The sequence below is a fragment of the Eleutherodactylus coqui genome, chromosome 7 (assembly GCF_035609145.1).
Source record: "Eleutherodactylus coqui strain aEleCoq1 chromosome 7, aEleCoq1.hap1, whole genome shotgun sequence".
NCBI lineage: Eukaryota > Metazoa > Chordata > Amphibia > Anura > Eleutherodactylidae > Eleutherodactylus > Eleutherodactylus coqui.
In genome coordinates this window covers 186,640,015-186,659,471 of record NC_089843.1, presented here as the reverse complement: position 1 = coordinate 186,659,471, position 19,457 = coordinate 186,640,015, and the positions used below count along the sequence as shown (strand labels likewise).

Below are 19,457 nucleotides of genomic sequence, written 5' to 3'. Positions count from 1 at the left end.
CGGGGACTTCAATTTTACTAATCATCCCAAAATTGACTCAACGTCACAAACACCCCCTCCAAGAGAGAAAAGACTAAGGCACAAACTTAAAGAAGCCTTTAATCTACTAACTTTAGCCGACACATGGAGAGAATTCAACCAACATAAGAGAGGCTACACCTATTACTCCCCGGCCCACAAACAACACTATAGACTAGACTGGATCCTCACCAACTCTATGACCCTGCCACTACTGTCCTTTACTCGCCACCTAATAATGGCATGGTCTGATCATGACGCTGTTCTGTCCGAATCCCTATTTTCACCCCAGACACAAATCCCTTACACATGGAGACTTAACGAGGCTCTCCTCACCAACCCCACAATAAGAGACACCATACAACAAAAACTAGATTACTCACCTTACCACAATCTGCAACCTCTCCCTAACCTCTGGCACTTTTCCCTCCTCATTCAAACACTCCATTATATCCCCTCTGCTTAAAAAAACATCCCTGGACCCGACTAATGCTGCTAACTACCGACCCGTCTCAAACCTCCCCTTTATCTCCAAATTACTGGAACGCCTGGTCTACTCCCGGCTTACTCGCTTTCTCTCTGACAACTCACTCCTCGACCCCCTCCAGTCTGGCTTCTGCTCTCTACACTCGACCGAAACTGCCCTTACAAAAGTAACAAATGACCTGATGACTGCAAAGTCGAGAGGTGATTACTCCCTACTAATCCTCCTTGACCTGTCTGCTGCATTTGACACTGTCGACCATAATCTCCTTCTCACTATGCTCCACTCTATTGGTCTAAAGGATACTGCTCTCTCCTGGTTCTCCTCCTACCTCTCTGACCGCTCTTTCAGTGTTTCCTTTGCTGGTTCTATCTCTGCTCCACTTCCTCTTGCTGTCGGGGTACCCCAGGGCTCGGTCCTTGGTCCCCTTCTTTTCTCTATCTATACTGCCCCAATTGGACAAACCATCCACAGATTCGGCCTCCAATACCATCTCTATGCTGACGACACCCAACTATACACCTCCTCTCGTGAGATCTCTGGACCATTCCTCCAAAATATCACCGACTGTCTGTCCGCTGTCTCTAACACTATGTCCTCCCTTTTTCTCAAACTAAACCTCTCTAAAACTGACCTCCTTGTCTTTCCACCTTCTAACCGACCTCCCCTCAACATCTCCATTCCAGTGTCTGGCACCATCATAACCCCCCGACGGCATGCCCGATGCCTTGGGGTCACACTGGACTCTGACCTCTCCTTTGCCCCCCATATCCAATCTCTGGCCCAAACATGCCACATGCACCTCAGAAATATTGCTAAAATACGTCCGTTCCTAACCACGGACACGCTAAAGACGCTCGTGGTTGCGCTCATCCACTCCCGGCTTGACTACTGCAACTCGCTACTCATTGGCCTCCCCCGCACTAGACTCTCTCCACTCCAATCCATACTAAATGCAGCAGCTAGACTAATTTTTCTATCCAATAGTTATTCAGACGCCTCTGCATTATGCCAGTCGCTGCATTGGCTGCCCATCCACTGCAGAACTAAATTTAAACTCCTCTACCTCACTCACAAAGCTCTGCATGGCGCTGCACCACGATACATCGCCTCCCTACTGTCAGTACACCACCCAGCGCGCTCACTCCGATCGGCTAACACCCTCAGACTAAACGCCCCAGTAATACGAACCTCTCATGCTCGCCTACAGGACTTCACTAGAGCAGCACCCATCCTCTGGAATGCTCTTCCCCAAGGCATCCGGACAATTCCCGATGCACGATATTTCAGACGTGCCTTAAAAACGCACCTCTTCAGGGAAGCATACCAAATCTCCTGACCTAGTCCCTCGCCCCTCCCTATGGTGCTCCACCCTGTTTGCCTTCTGATAAATGATCTGTACATAAAATTTCCTATTGCCTGTGTTCCCCACCCCCTGCACCTCCTGGACCACCCTCAACCCATTTGTGTCTAACCCAATGTACCTCATATTGTAATTGTTGTATTGTTTTGCATTTATCCATGCCTGAAAGCGCTGCGGAATAAGTTGGCGCTATACAAATAAAGATTATTATTTATTATTAACTAGATGAGTACTTCCAACATAATGGACCAGACGACACAGAAACTGATATAAGGTGGCTAGCTCATAAACCAGTGATAAGAGGAACACTAATTTCTATAGCTTCACAAAGAAAAAAAGCAAAGCACAAGCTACATTAGAATACAAGATACGCAAACTTGAGATGGCAAACACGCAGAACCCCTCAAATTATCGTAGAAAAGCCATCTATAGGCCAATCTCACTTCTTAATATAGACTTAAAATTACTAACATCCATAATAGCAAACAGAGTAAACAGACTACTCCCCACACTAATACATCGAGATCAGGTGGGCTTTATCCCAGGCAGACAGGCACCAGACAACGTAAGAAAAATTCTCAACCTCATTAACCATGCAAACACAAATAAAACCCCCATGTCAATATTGGCACTAGATATAGAAAACGCTTTTGATTCCCTTTCCTGGCCCTACCTTCAACTATCCCTCCAGAAGATGGGTTTTAAAGGTCCTGTCGTGAAACTAATATCCGCACTCTACTCTAAACCGACAGCATACCTTAAAATTCCCTCAGCCCACCCATCCCCAGTCCATATTCTGAGAGGAACACGTCAGGGATGCCCCTTATCACCAGCCCTATTCGCCCTCGCAATAGAACCTCTAGCAATTGCCATTTGAAGTAACATTAATATCAAAGGAATACTGATTGGTGATACTAACAACAAACTCAGTCTCTTTGCTAACGACCTGCTCCTTACTATAACCAACCCATTAACCTCACTCCCAAATTTAATGATACTAGAAAAATTTAGCAGCGTTTCGGGACTCAACATAAACCAGTCTAAGTCAGAAATCCTCTACTGCAACACACCGTCAAATATACAAAAACTAATCGAAATAAATTTTCAAGTTAAAACCTCAAAAACACTACATATCATACCAAGGGATAAAACTCACTAACTCACTTGATACATTACACAAATGGAACTACGTTCCACTCTTTAGACAACTAACTCTTGACTTGGTGAGATGGGAAAACCCACTCTTATCGTGGATCGGTCGCATTCACAGCATTAAAATGACTCTACTTCCAAAGTTGCTATATCTCTTTAGAACCCTCCCCATACCAGTCCCAACCCCAGAACTACGCTCCTTCCAAAAGAAAATATCCTCATTCATCTGGGCACACAAACGCCCCAGAATATCCAAACCCATAATGCATCTCCATAAGAAACACGGGGGATTGTCAGTACCCTGTATTACAAAATACTATAAGGCCGCGAGACTGGCCCAAATACCACCCGTGTATGCAGGCTCCCAATCGCCATTATGGACCACCATAGAGGAAACCAAATTTAAACCATACACCTGGCTATCACTCCTGTGGACAAAAGTCCCCCTCCCACCCAATCTAAAAACCAACTCTCCATATACTTTCTTCTCCATACTATTATGGAGACAAACTAGATTTAAAATAAACTTACCCGCTACCCCATCACCATTGACACCTTTGTGCCATAACCCAGACTTCCCACCCGGGCTAGAAGAGACTCAATTCATATGGTGGAAAACAAACAATCTGAATACTTTGTATGACTTTCTGATCCATGGCAAACTGATATCGATGTCCACTTTTAACAGCCACTACAACCCACCACCTGGCGAGTGGTGGAGAAAAATGCAGGTCTTCCACTTTTGGACCTCAAAACTAAAGCTATCAACAAAGATAGAATTGAATCGGATGGAAGCCATATATAAATTTTGCCCCACTCACCCGGGAACCTTATCCCACTTTTATGCCATGCTAAACAACACACTATCAGATCACAAGCTACTTTGCATGCTACAGTGGGAAACTGATTTTAACACAACCTTATTAGAGATGAGCGAACGTACTCGTTTCGAGTACTTACGCACCCGAGTACCGCCATTTTCGAGTACTTCAGTACTCGGGTGAAAAGATTCGGGGGGCGGGGAGAGGCGTGGCGGTGCGGGGGGGTAGCAGCGGAGAACAGGGGGGAGCCCTCTCTCTCTCTCTCCCTCCCCCCCCCCCACTCCCCACGGCGCCCCCCGAATCTTTTCACCCGAGTACTGAAGTACTCGAAAATGGCGGTACTCGGGTGCGTAAGTACTCGAAACGAGTACGTTCGCTCATCTCTAAACCTTATCATTAGCCCGCTGGCACCATTGTTGTGAAACCCTCAGCAAGAATAGCTGGCAAATATCATTAACCGAGACCTCCCTAAAGGTACTACACAGAGCATACCTAGTACCTGAAAGACTACACAACATATACCCAGATATTTCACAATTATGCTTTAGAGGATGCAATGACACGGGCTCTCATAGACACATATGGTGGTCATGCCCAAAAGCCCAGGACTTCTGGAAAAGAGTCTCTCATCTCATAGCTTCGGTAACAGGGACAGATATTGGACTAGACCCATTCATCCTATTACTGGGAACCCACAGGAATGCGCAACCCTCCATTCAAGTTACTCCAACATATAACTATGGCAGCTCGCATACTAATAGCACAACAATGGAGAAAACCTACACTACCCTTCGAAGCCTGCATAACACGAATAAATAAGATTTTTGTAAACGAAAAGCCATCCGGAACCCCCCCCCCCCCCCAATTCGAGAAGATATGGAATCCCTGAATAACGCACATCAACATCCCCAATCTATACAACCACATGAGAACATAAGTGGAAGATCCTGCTAGTTCCATCTATTTATACTCACTAATCTAAAAACATCCACAATGAAGGTGGGAAAGACATCTAATAAAAAATATGAATCTCTCAGTCATGACCAGAGCTGGAGGACATCGAGATCTGTTTTACCCCCTCACCCCCCCCTATCATTCTAATAAAAACATGTGAGACTCATAACACCATGATGTAACCCTATCTTAGCAAACTGAATAAATATTTTAGTTCTGTTAATTGTTATCTATAGTATATAAGTTAAAAACAGGCCAATGACTCTGTACTGCATTGTCAAGACTTTACCCCCCTGCGTGGGGAAATTGCAGCAGAGTGTTGCCACCCTTAAGATTTTATTTCAATAAAAACCGTTGAAACATAAAGAGGTACCAGAATCACAAGCTATCTCCTATCCACAGGATAGGGAATACCTTGCTGATCGGTGAGGCTCTTACCATTGATCTCAAGAATGTGGGACCCCCCTCACTGGCAGCAGGAAGGATGGGATTGGTGGCGAAGTCAAAGATATCTGTGGATGGGGGATTCTGTTACAATAGTGATTGTTACAACCCCTTAAGTTGTCTGTAAACAAATTGCACCACAAAGTCGCCTGCCTTCTGAAGCGTGAGTGATGTGCAGCCAGGCAGTCCGACTGCCAGTCACCCCGGACACAGATGTCTGCCATGATTAGATTTAGCAGCTTTAACGGTTTAGTGAGGGGAGCCTGTCAGCAGGTTGATGCCCCTAACCATGGGTGCTGTACTCTGTCGTACTCTATAGCACTGCATATCTTTTTAGAGAGAACACAATTTTAGGGTGGTTTCACACGTGTCGGGGATTCTGCTTTCCTGCTCAGGAAAGGGGAATCTCCGCGGCCGAACGGTTCCATCTCTGGACGGGCTCCCTATGATTAAAATTGTGTCCACCCACTTTCCACCCGGCTTCTGGACAGCAGAAAAAATGCTGCATGCGTCCCTTCTTCCGGTATTTTTAGCCGGAACTGTGAGGGATCCAACCGGAGGTTCTGATGCTGATGTGAGACTGGCCTTAAAAGGGTTGTCCTGCGGCAAAATTGTAAATTTTTTTTATTTTTTTTTCTCTGCCCAGTTCCCCTTCCTAAAGCAAACATGATAATCTACCCATGGAAAGCGTGTGTTTTTTTTTTTTTTTAAAGAGTTTCTACTCACCGTTAGATCGTTTCATGAAGTTATAAAAATTCTTCTTCCAAGATGGCCGTCGTCATTTCCCAAGGTGCACCGCTGGTCTTCTCACATGGTGCACTGCGGGTCTTCTCCCATGGTGCACCATGGATGTTCTTCTTCATTGGCTGATCGGCACCATGTGACGGGGGCGGAGCTATGCGATGCCGCTGAGAAGGGGGAGGAACCAGGACGCAGCTCGTGAGCAAGGACCTTCCAGAAGGAGATTACTGTCTGCGCAAGCGCGACTGTTCCGGCGACCAGAGAAGCAGTTTGCTCGTCGCCATGGAGACGGGGACGCCAGCACCAGGAGGGGGTAAGTGTATAACTTCCAATATTTAATGCACGATGTATATTACAAAGTGTATTAATATGGCCATACAGAAGTGCTTAACCCCACTTGCTGTCGCGGGACAACCCCTTTAAGTGCTCTGCTCTGCTAGAAGTCTTCACTGGGCAGCTCCTGCTTGTATAGGTAGAAAACTAGCAAACGAGTACATCTATAGTCTATAGCGGTATTAGTGTATCTTGACGCCACCAGCCTGAGGGATGGAGGTGGGCTGAGGAGAAGGGAACGCCCAAAGATTCTCATTGGCAGATGCATACACACCCTCAGCAATATGCCCTAGGTTGAGGGAAGCTTCTATTATTACACAATTTGTATTGTCAATGGCAAAGGACACCTATTCCTGGCGTCCTGTTGCCATGACAACCAGCCGCATGTCGCCGATTTGCCCCTCCTGATATCCACACGCCGGCTCCCAGTGGCACCGCTAGCCACAGACCATGCTTTTATGCTTGTCTTTCTCTCCCCCCCCCCCCCCCCCGCCCCCCCCGCCGCTGATCAAGGCAGCCGGGCTCCAGCTGATAGCCGCACGCCGCCTCCCAGTGTGTCACCCCTGCTCCCACTGTAACCCCCTACTGGCACAGATAGCCGCCGGCTCCTGGTGTAACCCCCCCCCTCCCTTCCTGCAGCCTGTAACTGTGGCTGGCCGGCGGCTCCCCTGCTTCTGCCGTGCCAAGACCTCTGAAGTGTGAGAGCGGCCGGGCTTCCCTGCCCCTGCCACGTTGGGACCTCTGAAGTCTGAGGGCGGCCGGGCTCCTCTGCTCCCGCCGTGTCGGGACCTCTGAACTGTGAAGGCATGTGTATCTGTCTGTGACGCCTGAAGCTGTGTCTATGCAACCAATTAGAAGCTTCCCTCACCCTAGGGGCATATCACTGAGGGTGTGTATGCATCTGGCGACGAGAATTTTGGGGCGTTCCTTCTCCTCAGCCCATCTCCACCCCTCAGGCTGGTGGCGTCAAGATACACTAATACCGTCTATAGCATCATGTATGAGAACATCTGTGCTTCAGAAATAATGGCACCTTTCTTTTTTTTTTTATAGCGCTCATCGAGAGCAGCACAAAGCAGTCCTGTCACACTGATTACAGTGATATGTCTGCTACATGTATCTGTGCAGTAGTTTGGGAGAAACTTGTATCCTATTAATAGTCAGACAGAGAACTTGGCCTTGATATTCATGAGCTGCAACCCAATCGCACCAACCCTTCCGTCAGGCCATGATTGATGGCTGTCTCTGTGCACGGTCATAGGCAGAGAACAGTCAACCAGTGAGGGATGGGTGGGTCTAGCTGCAGCTCATGAGCGTAGAGGACTACTTCCTGTAGTACTGCTCTGTGTGACTGCTGTATGTATTTGCGCAGTAGTTTGGGAGAAACGTGTGTGTGTGTGTGTGTGAAAAATCTGTTAATGTTTTATGTCTTTATTGCCTTCTGACAGCTGCGGGCAAATCCACGTTTGTCAATATACTCAAGAAATGCAATGAGGACTGGGACGTTGTTCCTGAACCGATAGCAAGATGGTGCAATGTTCAAAGCAATCAAGATGAATTTCAGGTATTGTAAATGTAGCACTTTTAGTGTGTCTTAGGCCCAGTGTCCACGTATGGATTTTATTCATAAAATCCGTGCGTGGCCCCCCGCACGGGAGATCTGTGTGGCTTGCTGCCCATAGGGATGCATTAGCATCCGTAGGGCAGCTAAAAGCATGCAAATGGGATTTCTTCCCGGCGTGTGGGTCGCATGCACGGGAGGAAATCGCAGCACGCTTCCTTTTTTTGCGGATCTGCTGCACGGACGGCTCCCGTGGCTTCCATGGAAGCCATCTGTACCCGCGGCACAGTCACAGCTGTTTTTGTGCTGTCGTGGATACGTAGGAGATTTAAAAATTTTTAAAAAGCTGTGCGCGCGGTATGCTGCTAGAGTGCCAAGCACATCCGCCGGCCAGAAGAAAGAAAACCCAGCCTGCACAGAGGAGACTCCCGCAGTGTCCAGAGAGGTAAGAAAAACGGCTTTTCCCTCTCCATGGCCGCGGGCACGCACGGATTCCACTGCAGGATTCAGCAGTGGAATCCGTGCATGCAAGTGGACATGAGGCCATAAAGGGATTGTTCTGTTGTGAACTATTGATGGCCAGCAATGATGGATAAGCAAGGGCCGGGGGCCTCAATCTGCTGTTGCACTTATACACTGATCTGATTTCTGCAAGAATCAGACAGCTCCATTCCCACTGCAGTGGTCAGGCTTGGTATTACAGGCATTGAAGTAAATTGAAACTTGGCCTGCAATTCCAAGCCTAGCCACTTCAGGGAGAATGAAGCTGTTTGCTGCAAAAATCTGCTCATTGCGGGGGTTCAAATACCTAACTTACAGCTGATCGGTGTGGGTTCCCAGGTGGCAGACCCTTGCCAATGTACAATTACAGGCCTACCATCAATAGTTTACAACTAGACAAGCCCTATAATGTTGAAAAATTCCTCACCTATATTGCTCAGACAATACAACTCTTGTTTAGCTCCAAAAGTTTTTATTGAGGTGTCGGATAACATTTGCATTAAGCTTATTTGAGTCCCTTCGCAGGGGGTGCCACAATGTTGAAAAGCATATAACAATAACATAAATTTTTTTTTTTTCCTGTTCGGATTCCACCATGTTCTTAATGTAGGCAATGGACTGGTTTAAGTGTTCAAGTTTGTCTCCTCCTCTGTGTCCTTTAATTCCAACATTGTGTGTTGCCTTTGATATCCCTCACCCCCGCTCCCTCCTCCTTTCCACATCCTCCCCCCGCCCCTCCCTCCAGTAATCAATCTTTATTTGTTCTTCTATCGGTTTAGTACCTTATGATCTAAGGGGTCTGGTTAAGCCTGGTATATCTAATGAGACGGCCCAGGGCGTCCAGGTCTTGAGAAATAGGTCCATTTTTGTCATCCCTCATGGCCGACAGTTTTTCATAAAGCGTCATTCTTGATGTTCTAGTTATGATTGGTTCTATATGAAGGGTGGGTTTCAGCCATTGGAATGTGATGTAGATTTTGGTTGCCATACAGATCTGCTGTGCTAGTTTGTGTTGTTGGTTATTGTATCCCATGGGTTTATCAGCCAGGAGGCATACAGATGGAGTGAGGGGGAATGTCTTACCCAATACTCTAGATATGAGGTTGGTTACTCTTCTCCAGAGGGCGGCCACTATGGGGCAGGTCCACCATGTATGTAGGATTGTACCTAGGTTATTGCATATCCTGAAGCAGTTCGGGAAGGTGGTAGGGGAGTACTTATTGATCGTTGTGGGGACTAAATATGATCTATGAAGTATTTTTACTGCGGTTTCTGCTAAGGTTACTTGATGACTGCCTTTTGCTGCGAATGTGCAGCAATGATGCCATCGTGGTAGAGAGAGGGTAACACCCAGATCTGACTCCCAGCGTGTCATAAAGGGGAGTTTTGTGCCGTCTGGGGGTTTATTCATGGAAGCGTAGAGTGTAGATATTACGCCCGATTTGAAGTGGTGACCTAAGCAGGTTCTCTCAAAAAGTGTAGGGACGGTTGGCGGATTAGTAATGTTCAGTAGGGAGCTTAGGAAGCTGTATATTTGCCTTAGTTCAAACCATAGGTTTTCTGGGACTGTGTATTTATCTATCAGTTGATGCATAGATAGTAGTTTCCCACAGGGCATGAACTGGTGTAGGGTCGTGATGTGTTTGGCTCGCTACCATTGGTAATTTTGTTCTTGTAGGCTAAGGGGAAACGCCTGATTGGGGATCATCGGTAGTAGTTGTGGGATGGGTGACATCATGGCATATTTAAATCTGTTCTTTCTCCAAATCAAAAATTGGTGGTGGGTTAGGGGGGCTAGGTGTTGTATGTTTGTGGGTTTCCAGTTTTTATCCCAGAATATGATACCTAGGTCCAAAGGTGCCAGAAGGGCAGTTTCCCCCTCTGCCCACAGGGGTCTTTTCCTGCCGGCGAACATTAGGGGGATTTGTGATAGTTGCGCTGCTATGTAGTATTTTTTCAGGTTGGGTACTGATAGGCCTCCGTTTCTCTTGTGCATTACCTTCCGTTTGGTTCTGGGTCGTTTGTTCCTCCAGATAAATTGAAATATGGCCTTTTGCATTTCTTGTAAGTCTTTAGGGGGGATTCCAATGGGGAGGCATCTGAATAAGTATAGTAGACGGGGCAGAACGTTCATTTTAATAGTTGATGCGCCCTATCCATGAAATGGAGGGGTGGTTCCATTTCTTTAAGTCTGCTTTCAACTCTGCGAACAGGGGGGGGGGGGGTAGTTCTTTTTGTATAAGGTGTCTAGTTTGGGGGTGAGTTTGATACCGAGATATGTGATATGATGTTGGCATGCATTAAATCCAAAATTTAGTTCAATGAGCTTTTGTGAGTGTGAGGGGATATTGTGGAATAAGGCTTCCGTTTTGCCCATATTCACTATCAGTCCTTAGACTTCAGCAAAGGTGTGTAAGACTTTCATTAAGTTAGGTAGTGAGGTGAGGGGTTTAGTTAAAGTGAGCAGGATATCATCCATGAATAGGCTAGCTTTATATTCTTTGCTTCCTGCGGTCACCCCCGTTATGTTTGGGTTCTTTCTAATAATTTGTGCAAGGGGTTCCATCGCCAGAGCGAAGAGGGCTGGTGATAAGGGGCATCCCTGTCTGGTTCCCCTCTGAACTAATATTTTATTTACTGTTGAGGTGGGACGTTTTAATTCCGCAGAGGGGGATGAGTATAGGGCATGTAGTGCCGTAATGAAGTTCCCTTGGATACCTGCTTTTTTTTTTTTTTAAGGACAGCGAATAGGTAATCCCAGGATAGGCTTTCAAAAGCTTTTTCGATGTCTAGGGATAGGGTTAGTTGTGGTGTTTTATTAGTGTTTGATATGTGTATGAGGTTAAGGACTTTTCTAATGTTGTCTGATGCCTGACGGGAAGGAATAAAGCCTACTTGATATTTGTGGATCAGTGAGGGGAGAAATGTGTTTAGTTGTTTCGCTAATATGCTGGTCAGGATCTTATAGTCTATATTTAATAGTGAAATTGGTCTGTAGTTTTTTGGGGAGGTATGGTCTTTATTAGGTTTGGGGATGACCGTTATATGGGCTTTAAGGAATTCGTCCGGAACAGTTTTTCCTAATAGAATGTCATTATAGAAGCGCGTTAGGGGCTGTGAGAGGACGGTGCTAAATTTTTTTATAGTACAAGGCGGTAAGGCCGTCTGGGCCTGGGGCCTTACCTGGTTTCAGTAGTTTGATAGTCTCTCCCACATCTTCTACCGAGATGTGTTGGTTGAGGCGGTCATTTTGGTGATCTGAGAGCTGTGGGAGCGTTAGATTATTAAGAAACTTTTGGGGGCAGAAGGCGCTTTTTGGGGTTTATATGTATATAATTTGTTGTAAAATTCAAGGAATGTGTTAGCTTTTTTTTTTTTTTTTTATCGGGGTCCGCTGAGCATGATCCATTTTGTGTTCTAATGGAGTGGACTATGTTAATTTTTTCTTTCGCTCTAAGGCGTGATGCCAGTAATTTGTCAGGTTTATTGGCCAGTTTGAAGTAAACTGATTGAGTCCATTGGAGGGCCTTTTCTGCCTGGTTTGTATATAGAAGGTCGATTTGTAATTTGGTATCTCGGATGTTTTTCGTCAGGGCTATACTAGGGCGTTGCTGGTTTGCTATTTCTAGCAGGGCAAGGCGTCTTTCTCGTGCTTGTAGAGCTTGTGTTTTTTCCTTCTTTTTGGTAGCAGAAATTCTGGAAATTTGGCCTCTCATGAAGGCTTTATGAGCCAGCCATACCCAGACAGGTTCGGACGTATTATTGTCGTTTGTTGCTAGGAATTCCGTCAGTTGTTCTGTTTGTGCCAACGTTATGGGGTCTTTCAGTATGGACTCATTGAGTCTCCATTTCCTTGGTAGAGGCTGCTGGGTAGTATTTTTATAAATTGGGTGAGGACTATGTCATGATCTGACCAGGCGCATGGGATGTGTCTAGCCTGGGCAAGTATGGGGAGTATATGGGTCGATACCAGGGCCCAATCGATGCGCGAGTATGTTTTGTGCGGGGCTGAGAAAAAGGTGTAGCCTCTGCTCGTGCCGTGCATCTCCCTCCAACAGTCTGCTGTTGCTAGATCTTTCAGTGTGTTGTTTATCGAAATTCTTTGTGAAGGGCTTAATTTGTCTGGACTTTGGGAGGAACGGTCTGGGGCCGGGGAGAGGGCCATGTTGAAGTCTCCCATCCAATATCTAGAAGCTTTCGGTATCTCTCTTAGTTTTCTGGCGATTTGAGTAAATGGTTTGCAAGGGTTGTTCACGGGGGCGTATGAATTTACTAGGACTAATTTATGTTCCCTGAGCTTACCGTGTAGTATGACATATCTCCCTTGTGAGTCTATTTCTGTTTTGTCTATTACGAGGGGGAAGGAATTATGTAGGAGAGTTGTAACTCCTTGATGTTTTTTGGATGCAACCGATGAGAAGACTCTGGTGTATTGTGGGTGTAGGTAGCTAGGGGCAGAGGTGGTGGAAAAATGGGTTTCTTGAAGGCAAATGATGTCGGGTTTGACATTAAGGTATTGTGTAAATGCCTTCCTTCTCTTGAGTGGGGAGTTGAATCCCTTAAAGGGGTTGTCCCGCGAAAGAAAGTGGGGTTATACACTTCTATATGGCCATATTAATGCACTTTGTAATGTACATCGTGCATTAATTATGAGCCATACAGAAGTTATTCACTTACCTGTTCCGTTGCTAGCGTCCTCGTCTCCATGATGCTGTCTAATTTCAGCGTCTAATCGCCCGATTAGACGCGCTTGCGCAGTCCGGTCTTCTCCCTGGTGAATGGGGCCACTCGTGCCGGAGAGCTGGTCCTCGTAGCTCCGCCCCGTCACGTGTGCCGATTCCAGCCAATCAGGAGGCTGGCATCGGCAATGGACCGCACAGAGCCCACGGTGCACCATGGGAGAAGACCCGCGGTGCATCGTGGGTGAAGATCCCGGCGGCCATCTTGCTAAGGTAAGGAAGAAGTCGCCGCAGCGCGAGGATTCGGGTAAGTACTAAACGTTTTTTTTTTTTTTTTAACACATGCATTGGGTTTGTCTCGCGCCGAACGGGGGGCCTATTGAAAAAAAAAAAAAACCTGTTTCGGCGCGGGACAACCCCTTTAACGTTGTGTGAAATTATGGTAGCCATGTTGGGGCGGTAGGAGAAGGCTGAGTATTTCTGGAGTGTGGCCCTGTTGGGGGGGGGGGGGGGGTAGGAGGAGGCTGAGTGTTTCTGGAGTGCATCTGGAGTTTTTGGGTAGTAATGTGATGGTAGTCGTTAGGCAGGTGGTGTGTGGAATTACCTTTCGGTACATACAATAGCATTGTAGAAATAACAGTTAAAACAAATATCAAGGTTTCAAATGGGTTTGGGTTTCTTTCAGAACCCAAGAAATCCCAAACTGAGTGTTCCCTTAAGGACATCAAACATTAAACAATTCAATCTGGTTTACTAGGTCGTTTTGACTTGGGAGGAAACAGTTTTTAAGTTTCTTTGTGCCTATCCACGTGGGGCCCGCACACCACCTGTGTTGGTGTTAAGCTTGCATCTCCCCAACCTGTTACGTAGGGGGGAGGTCAATTATGTATATTTTATAGAATGCGGGGCCCCAGGCGGACAAGCCACTCATGGGTTGTAGGTGGGTTGCAAGGTCTCGCGGTGGGGGTAGTGCCTTTGTCTATTGGCATCGCTCAAGTCCACCTTGGTCTGTCCATGTGTATCACAAGGAAGGTCCCTTTTCAGTAGGTAGTGTCTAGTGGATGTTGGGGAGTAGTCATGTGGTAGCTGAGCCACCCCATGCCCCCCGTGGAGGGCCTGGGGGGGGCCAGCCCCGTCGGGGCCAACAAGCTCTACTAGTTAAATGATACATATCTGAATCAGGCGCTCTGGGTTCGGTTTTCAGTGATGTTCATTCTGCGGCGTGGGTTTCCCGCTGTTGTCCAGGAACGCGTTGGTCGTTGTTGTCTAGGGGATCTGCTCGGTTCGCTCACATAGGGGATGTGTTCCTCCTCTAAGATGCGTTTTCCTTCTTCCAAGTTTCCTATTGAGTACGACCTTTGGTTGATGCGGACCAACAAGGCAAATGGAAAGTTCCAGCGGTATCTTATTTTCGGTTGCTGCAGGGCTAGGGTTATGGGTCTCAAAGCTCTTCTTTTTGCAAGAGTGGACGGGGCAATGTCTGCAAACATTTGGACTGAGGTGGGGACCCCCGGCAGCGAATCTAGATTGCGTGCAGCTGTTAAGAGTTGATCTCTCATCTTTGAGTAATGGAGCTTCAGGATAGTATCTCTTGGTAGGTCAGTATTGGTCGGTCTTGAGAGGGCACGATGTATTCTGCGATTCTTGGGGGAAGAGAGCGGAGAACAGATTCGTAGCGGCCTCTTTCAGGTTGATGATAGATTCTGGGAGGCCTCGGATGCGTATGTTAGCTCTCCTACTCCGCTTTTCGAGGTCTTCATATTTTAGTTCAAGCGCTTCTACTCTTTCAGCGCAGTCATCCCCTCTCGCTCTTTCATGGTCCAGTGCGTCTATGATGTCGTCCGTTTTGTGTTCAAGATCGTTGGTTCGCTGGCCTAGATCGTTAATTTGTCTGGATATGTCGTGCACCGCTGCCTGTAGCTCCTCTCGGAACAGTTTCTTGATGTGTGTAAGGAGCTTTGAGTCTGAGGAGGAGAGATCAGACAGAAGTTTGGTGCGTACTTGGTGGGTCGATGTTCTGGCTGGTGCTTGGGATGTCTCCGTTTTCGGAGTTGTGGGGTGATTGCTCCATCTGCATTAATGGGGTATATTGGTTGCCCGAGAACAATTCTGGTAATGTGCTCTGGGATGTTGTAGGCTGGCCCTTGCTTTGTCTGTTGGTCCTCCTGGACATATTAGGTGTTTCAGATTGTGAGGTCTTCTAGTTTGGTGTTAAAAGTTGCTTCTGTTCTGAAGAGAGGGACGGGGTCAGAGCGCAGCTCATGGATAGGCCGTAGTCATTCCACTAACTGCGTATGACCCTTTTCCTGTGGGGGGGTTCCCCGTCAGCGGAAGTCTTTTGTGAATATTCTTAAATATATGCTTGCGTTTGTGGCTGTTTGTAGGATGCCTTTATAGCAGTTGTTGTGTGGTTAGCTTCTGCAGGTTCAGGGTGCAGATTTTGAGTGGCTGGTGCTGCAGGTCTGAGGTTGCAGGGGAGGTGTGCAGGCAGGCTTTATACTGTGCTGGCTCTGGGCCTCTTGCAGGCTGCTTCACTTCAGAGAGGGGGGTTTTTCTGGGGGTAAACTCCTGGGGTATCCCCTCTGTTTGCTTGAGCTACAGGGCTCACTTTATCTCCCTGCTCCCCAGCACAGGATTGATGCAGGCTTCCAGGGGTCTGCACTGGGCAGCACTTACTTTTATGAGTCTGCCGCCTTCTCTCCTGCCTCTTCTGCCCGTTCCCCGGCGTGTTCTGGGTCTCAGCAGCTGTTCCTCCGTTCCTGCTGCTCCCCAGCAGGGGTTTGGTACTGTCTTCCGCGGCCGGCCTTCACTTCCGGTCGGCCGCGTCTGGAAATCTAGTCCGGGGATGCGCCCGGTCCCGTAGGCCGCAAAATCGCAGTTCCGGCTAGAGACCCGCTGAAGGTCTTTTTGTTGGTCTGGGTCCGGAGGTGCCAGCGGTGGTGTTTTCAGCTCCGTGGGGGCCCTTAGATGAGCGAAAAAGCCGCCGGCATGATGATACTACCAGGAGCTCTGGATTCAGTGTGTGCTCCCGCTGCTGGCTAGCCGCGCCCCCCGGACAACTCTTGTTTAAAGAGAACCTCATCCTCTTTCCTGAAATTTATTTTATTAAATGCTTGTATTTCCAATGAAGTGACAACTCAGCATATTTTCTTAGAACTGTATTGCCTTTCCTCTGTTGTTCCTCCTGTAAACTTAGCCCATATTGGCTCATGTGTACGCACTCCTGGGATTAATTTTTCTTTTTTACAAGCATAGAATCATAGAATGGTAGAATTGGAAGGGACCTCCAAGGTCATCGGGTCCAACCCCCTGCTCAGTGCAGGATTTACTAAATCATCCCAGACAGATATTTGTCCAGCCTTTGTTTGAACACTTCCATTGAAGGAGAACTCGCCACCTCCCGTGGTAAGCAAATAAGGAAGATGGAACAATACCTCTGCAGTGCCACCTATTGGATGGCAGCATTCCTGCAAATCAATGTCAGACCCTTTTATATAAGTCTTTATAACAATAATTGGGAATTGAAAACCCCATGTCATAGACTTCTCACTTTGTACCCTTCCTGACGCATGTCATAGGCTTCTCTCTAGCCAAGCCAGAAACTTACTGCGCACTGAGAGGCAAATACCCTGAAACAGCTGTCTGTGTATGGATTCTGGCTTGATTTTTAATTCTCAATCATTGCTCTACAAACCTATATAAAGGGCCGGACATTGATTTGCAGGAATGCTGCCATCCAATAGGTGGTGCTGCAGAGGTATTCAATCTTCCTTATTTGCATATATTTCCTAGAGGAGCATGCATATATAGGTCGCCTCACTCACCTCCTAGGTGCTCTCCTTAAGGAGTGATGATACCCTTCCTGATCTTTTTCACAAGAGCACAGCTCAGATACATTTGAATAAAAATAATCTTCTGAAATTAAAATCAGTCTGGGCATTTCATTAGAAGTGGCAGACACAAATGTGTGCAGTTGGGACAATCCTCTGAGTTAGAGAGAGTCTAGGCTGTTCATCTGAACTATCTGCTGAGAACTTTTTTTTTTCTTTAGAGATTCTTATAGATTTCTTTTCTTTTTCACTGCACTTCATGTGCAAAAACAGGAGCTGACCACATCACAGAAGAGTGGCGGCAATCTTCTTCAGATGATGTACGAAAAACCTGAGCGCTGGTCCTTCACATTTCAATCCTATGCTTGCCTCAGCCGTATTCGGGCCCAGTTGAAAGCCTTTAAGGGGAAGCTGAGAGAAGCGGAGAAGCCTGTGCTGTTTTTTGAGCGTTCGGTCTACAGTGATAGGTAATGATTTGCATGTTAACCGTTTTCTACAAAGTTGTTCATATTCAACGAATACATGTTTACTAGGCTTATAAGAGGATGCTCATATGTTGCTTTTTGCACCAAAAATGCATGAGAATCTACAATGTATAAATATAAAGGAGTTCGGGAACACGGGCTTTGTGACAATACCTTTCTGCTTTATTTGAACTGTAGTGCTCTTTACATCAGGATGTCAGGAGAAAGCGGTTCGATTACATTGGACCTTGTTCACCTCAGTTTCCCTTTCTGTAGAGTTTTGTCTGTCATTTAACTCCTATGTTCCCGTGAGGTAACTTCCGATACCACTTACTCTCATCAAGTATTGGATTCTGCATTATATTCGCTACATCTCGTTAATTCTATATCTTTCTTTAATTTTCTTTGTTCACTTATCCCCTGGTAATTTCCCATAACAATATATCATATTAGTTGCAATGGCATTTGTTACAACTTATAACTTCAGAGTGATTCTCTATTACTATTCCCTATTGACAGTTCTCTACCATCATAAAAATAACAAAAAAGCATTTTCTTCTACTATAATTTAGTCATTATATGAATTTAACTTTAATACCTTGTGTAATTATTTGTGTTTATATATTTAGGCATACTTAGAATGAAATAGAAATATAAATTCATCTCCAAATATCTGTAATAAATACTAGTGAATTAAATAGCAAAAAAAAGCATGTTTGACATCAAACTGAGGTGAACAAGGTTCAATGTAATCGAAACGCTTTCTCCTGATGTAAAGAGCGCTATTGTTCAAATAAAGCAGGAAGGTATTTTCACGAAGCCCGTGTTCCAGAACTCCTTTATATTTATACATTGATAAAGCCACTGGGACTGAGCAATGAAGGGTGTGAATGCACTCCTGCGGATAACAGAAAAGTAAAAGCACGGACCATTTGCAGTAAGGTAAGGTTTCTCTATTTTATTTTCATGTACACCTGAGAATCTACAGTATAGTGTGTGGGTTTGTTTTGTATTTTGTTCCCCCACCCCCTTTATTTGCAAATATAAGAAGGAAAAAAACCTTGTGGAATTCTGCTCATGTTGCTAATTTTCAAACTTGTAGCATTTTGTTATGTTGCAGGGATTGTCACGACTGAGTTTTCACCTTTTGTAATGTGCATTGATGGCAGAAATACTTGCCTATATGTGATTGTATCCTAAGTGGAGTATATTTTATTCTGTACTTGCATTAACCACTATTTTTGCTTTTCTTTCAGATACATTTTTGCCTCCAATTTGTTTGAGGCAGAGTGTATGAATGAAACGGAATGGACAGTTTATCAAGATTGGCATGAATGGATGAACTCTCAATTTGGGCCTGATCTTGAACTGGATGGTATTGTCTATCTCCGTGCGGCTCCTGAGGTAATGATTCATTTTCAGTAGCTTTGATGCTTTGGGATATGTTCACATGGTGGAATGCGATGTAGATCTTGCTGGCCCTAAAACAACATTGCAACAAAAATTCACAGCTGAGCTGCAGATTTTTACAATAGCTATACAGTTGTGTAGCTGCGGATCAGTACATGGATTTAGTGCAACGGGCAAATTGGCATGTAAATTTCCCAACACAGATTGTGTGGAATTGACATGGTATTCGGGTCAAGAAGTAACTTTTATGTCATGTGAGCAGTCTAAACATGGAAGTTTTTAAACTAACTTGGACAAGTTAGTCGTTTTCCCCCACCCTTCCTGTACCCTTTTACTGATGATCTGACACGTTCTTGGTGTCTATGTAGATGGCACTCCCATGCTGTGCAGCCTTCTCCCTGCTTTCTCTTTGACTACCCTGTGGTAGGAATCCCATGATGCATCACATGTCCAGCTAGAGCCAATACCATGTGTGGCTTTTTTTATTTTTAATTTTTTTCCATCTTGTCCTATGTTTGGGGGAGGATGCGTCTATTGAGATTGACTTCTATTCTATTAAAAGTAAACAAAGGATGCAAAAAACTGCTGTGAACCCTCCGCAGCCTTATCTCCACCGGTGATCTCATTGCTCTGTGTGTTATGAAGGACATGATCTGGGGACTTCAAATCAAAGCCGTTTTATATTAAGCTGGGTTCACACGG

The 19,457-nt window shown here is 46.0% G+C and overlaps 1 protein-coding gene across 1 annotated transcript in view; it reads left to right on the top strand.

Moving 5' to 3' along the window:
• Nucleotides 1-19,457, top strand: part of DCK (deoxycytidine kinase) — a 36,606-nt gene that overhangs the window by 5,151 nt on the left and 11,998 nt on the right. Inside the window, exons 2-4 of the mRNA XM_066574110.1 lie at nt 7,759-7,874; nt 17,155-17,348; nt 18,602-18,749. Coding sequence (XP_066430207.1) covers nt 7,759-7,874; nt 17,155-17,348; nt 18,602-18,749 — 458 coding nt within the window. The remainder of the gene's footprint in view (nt 1-7,758; nt 7,875-17,154; nt 17,349-18,601; nt 18,750-19,457) is intronic.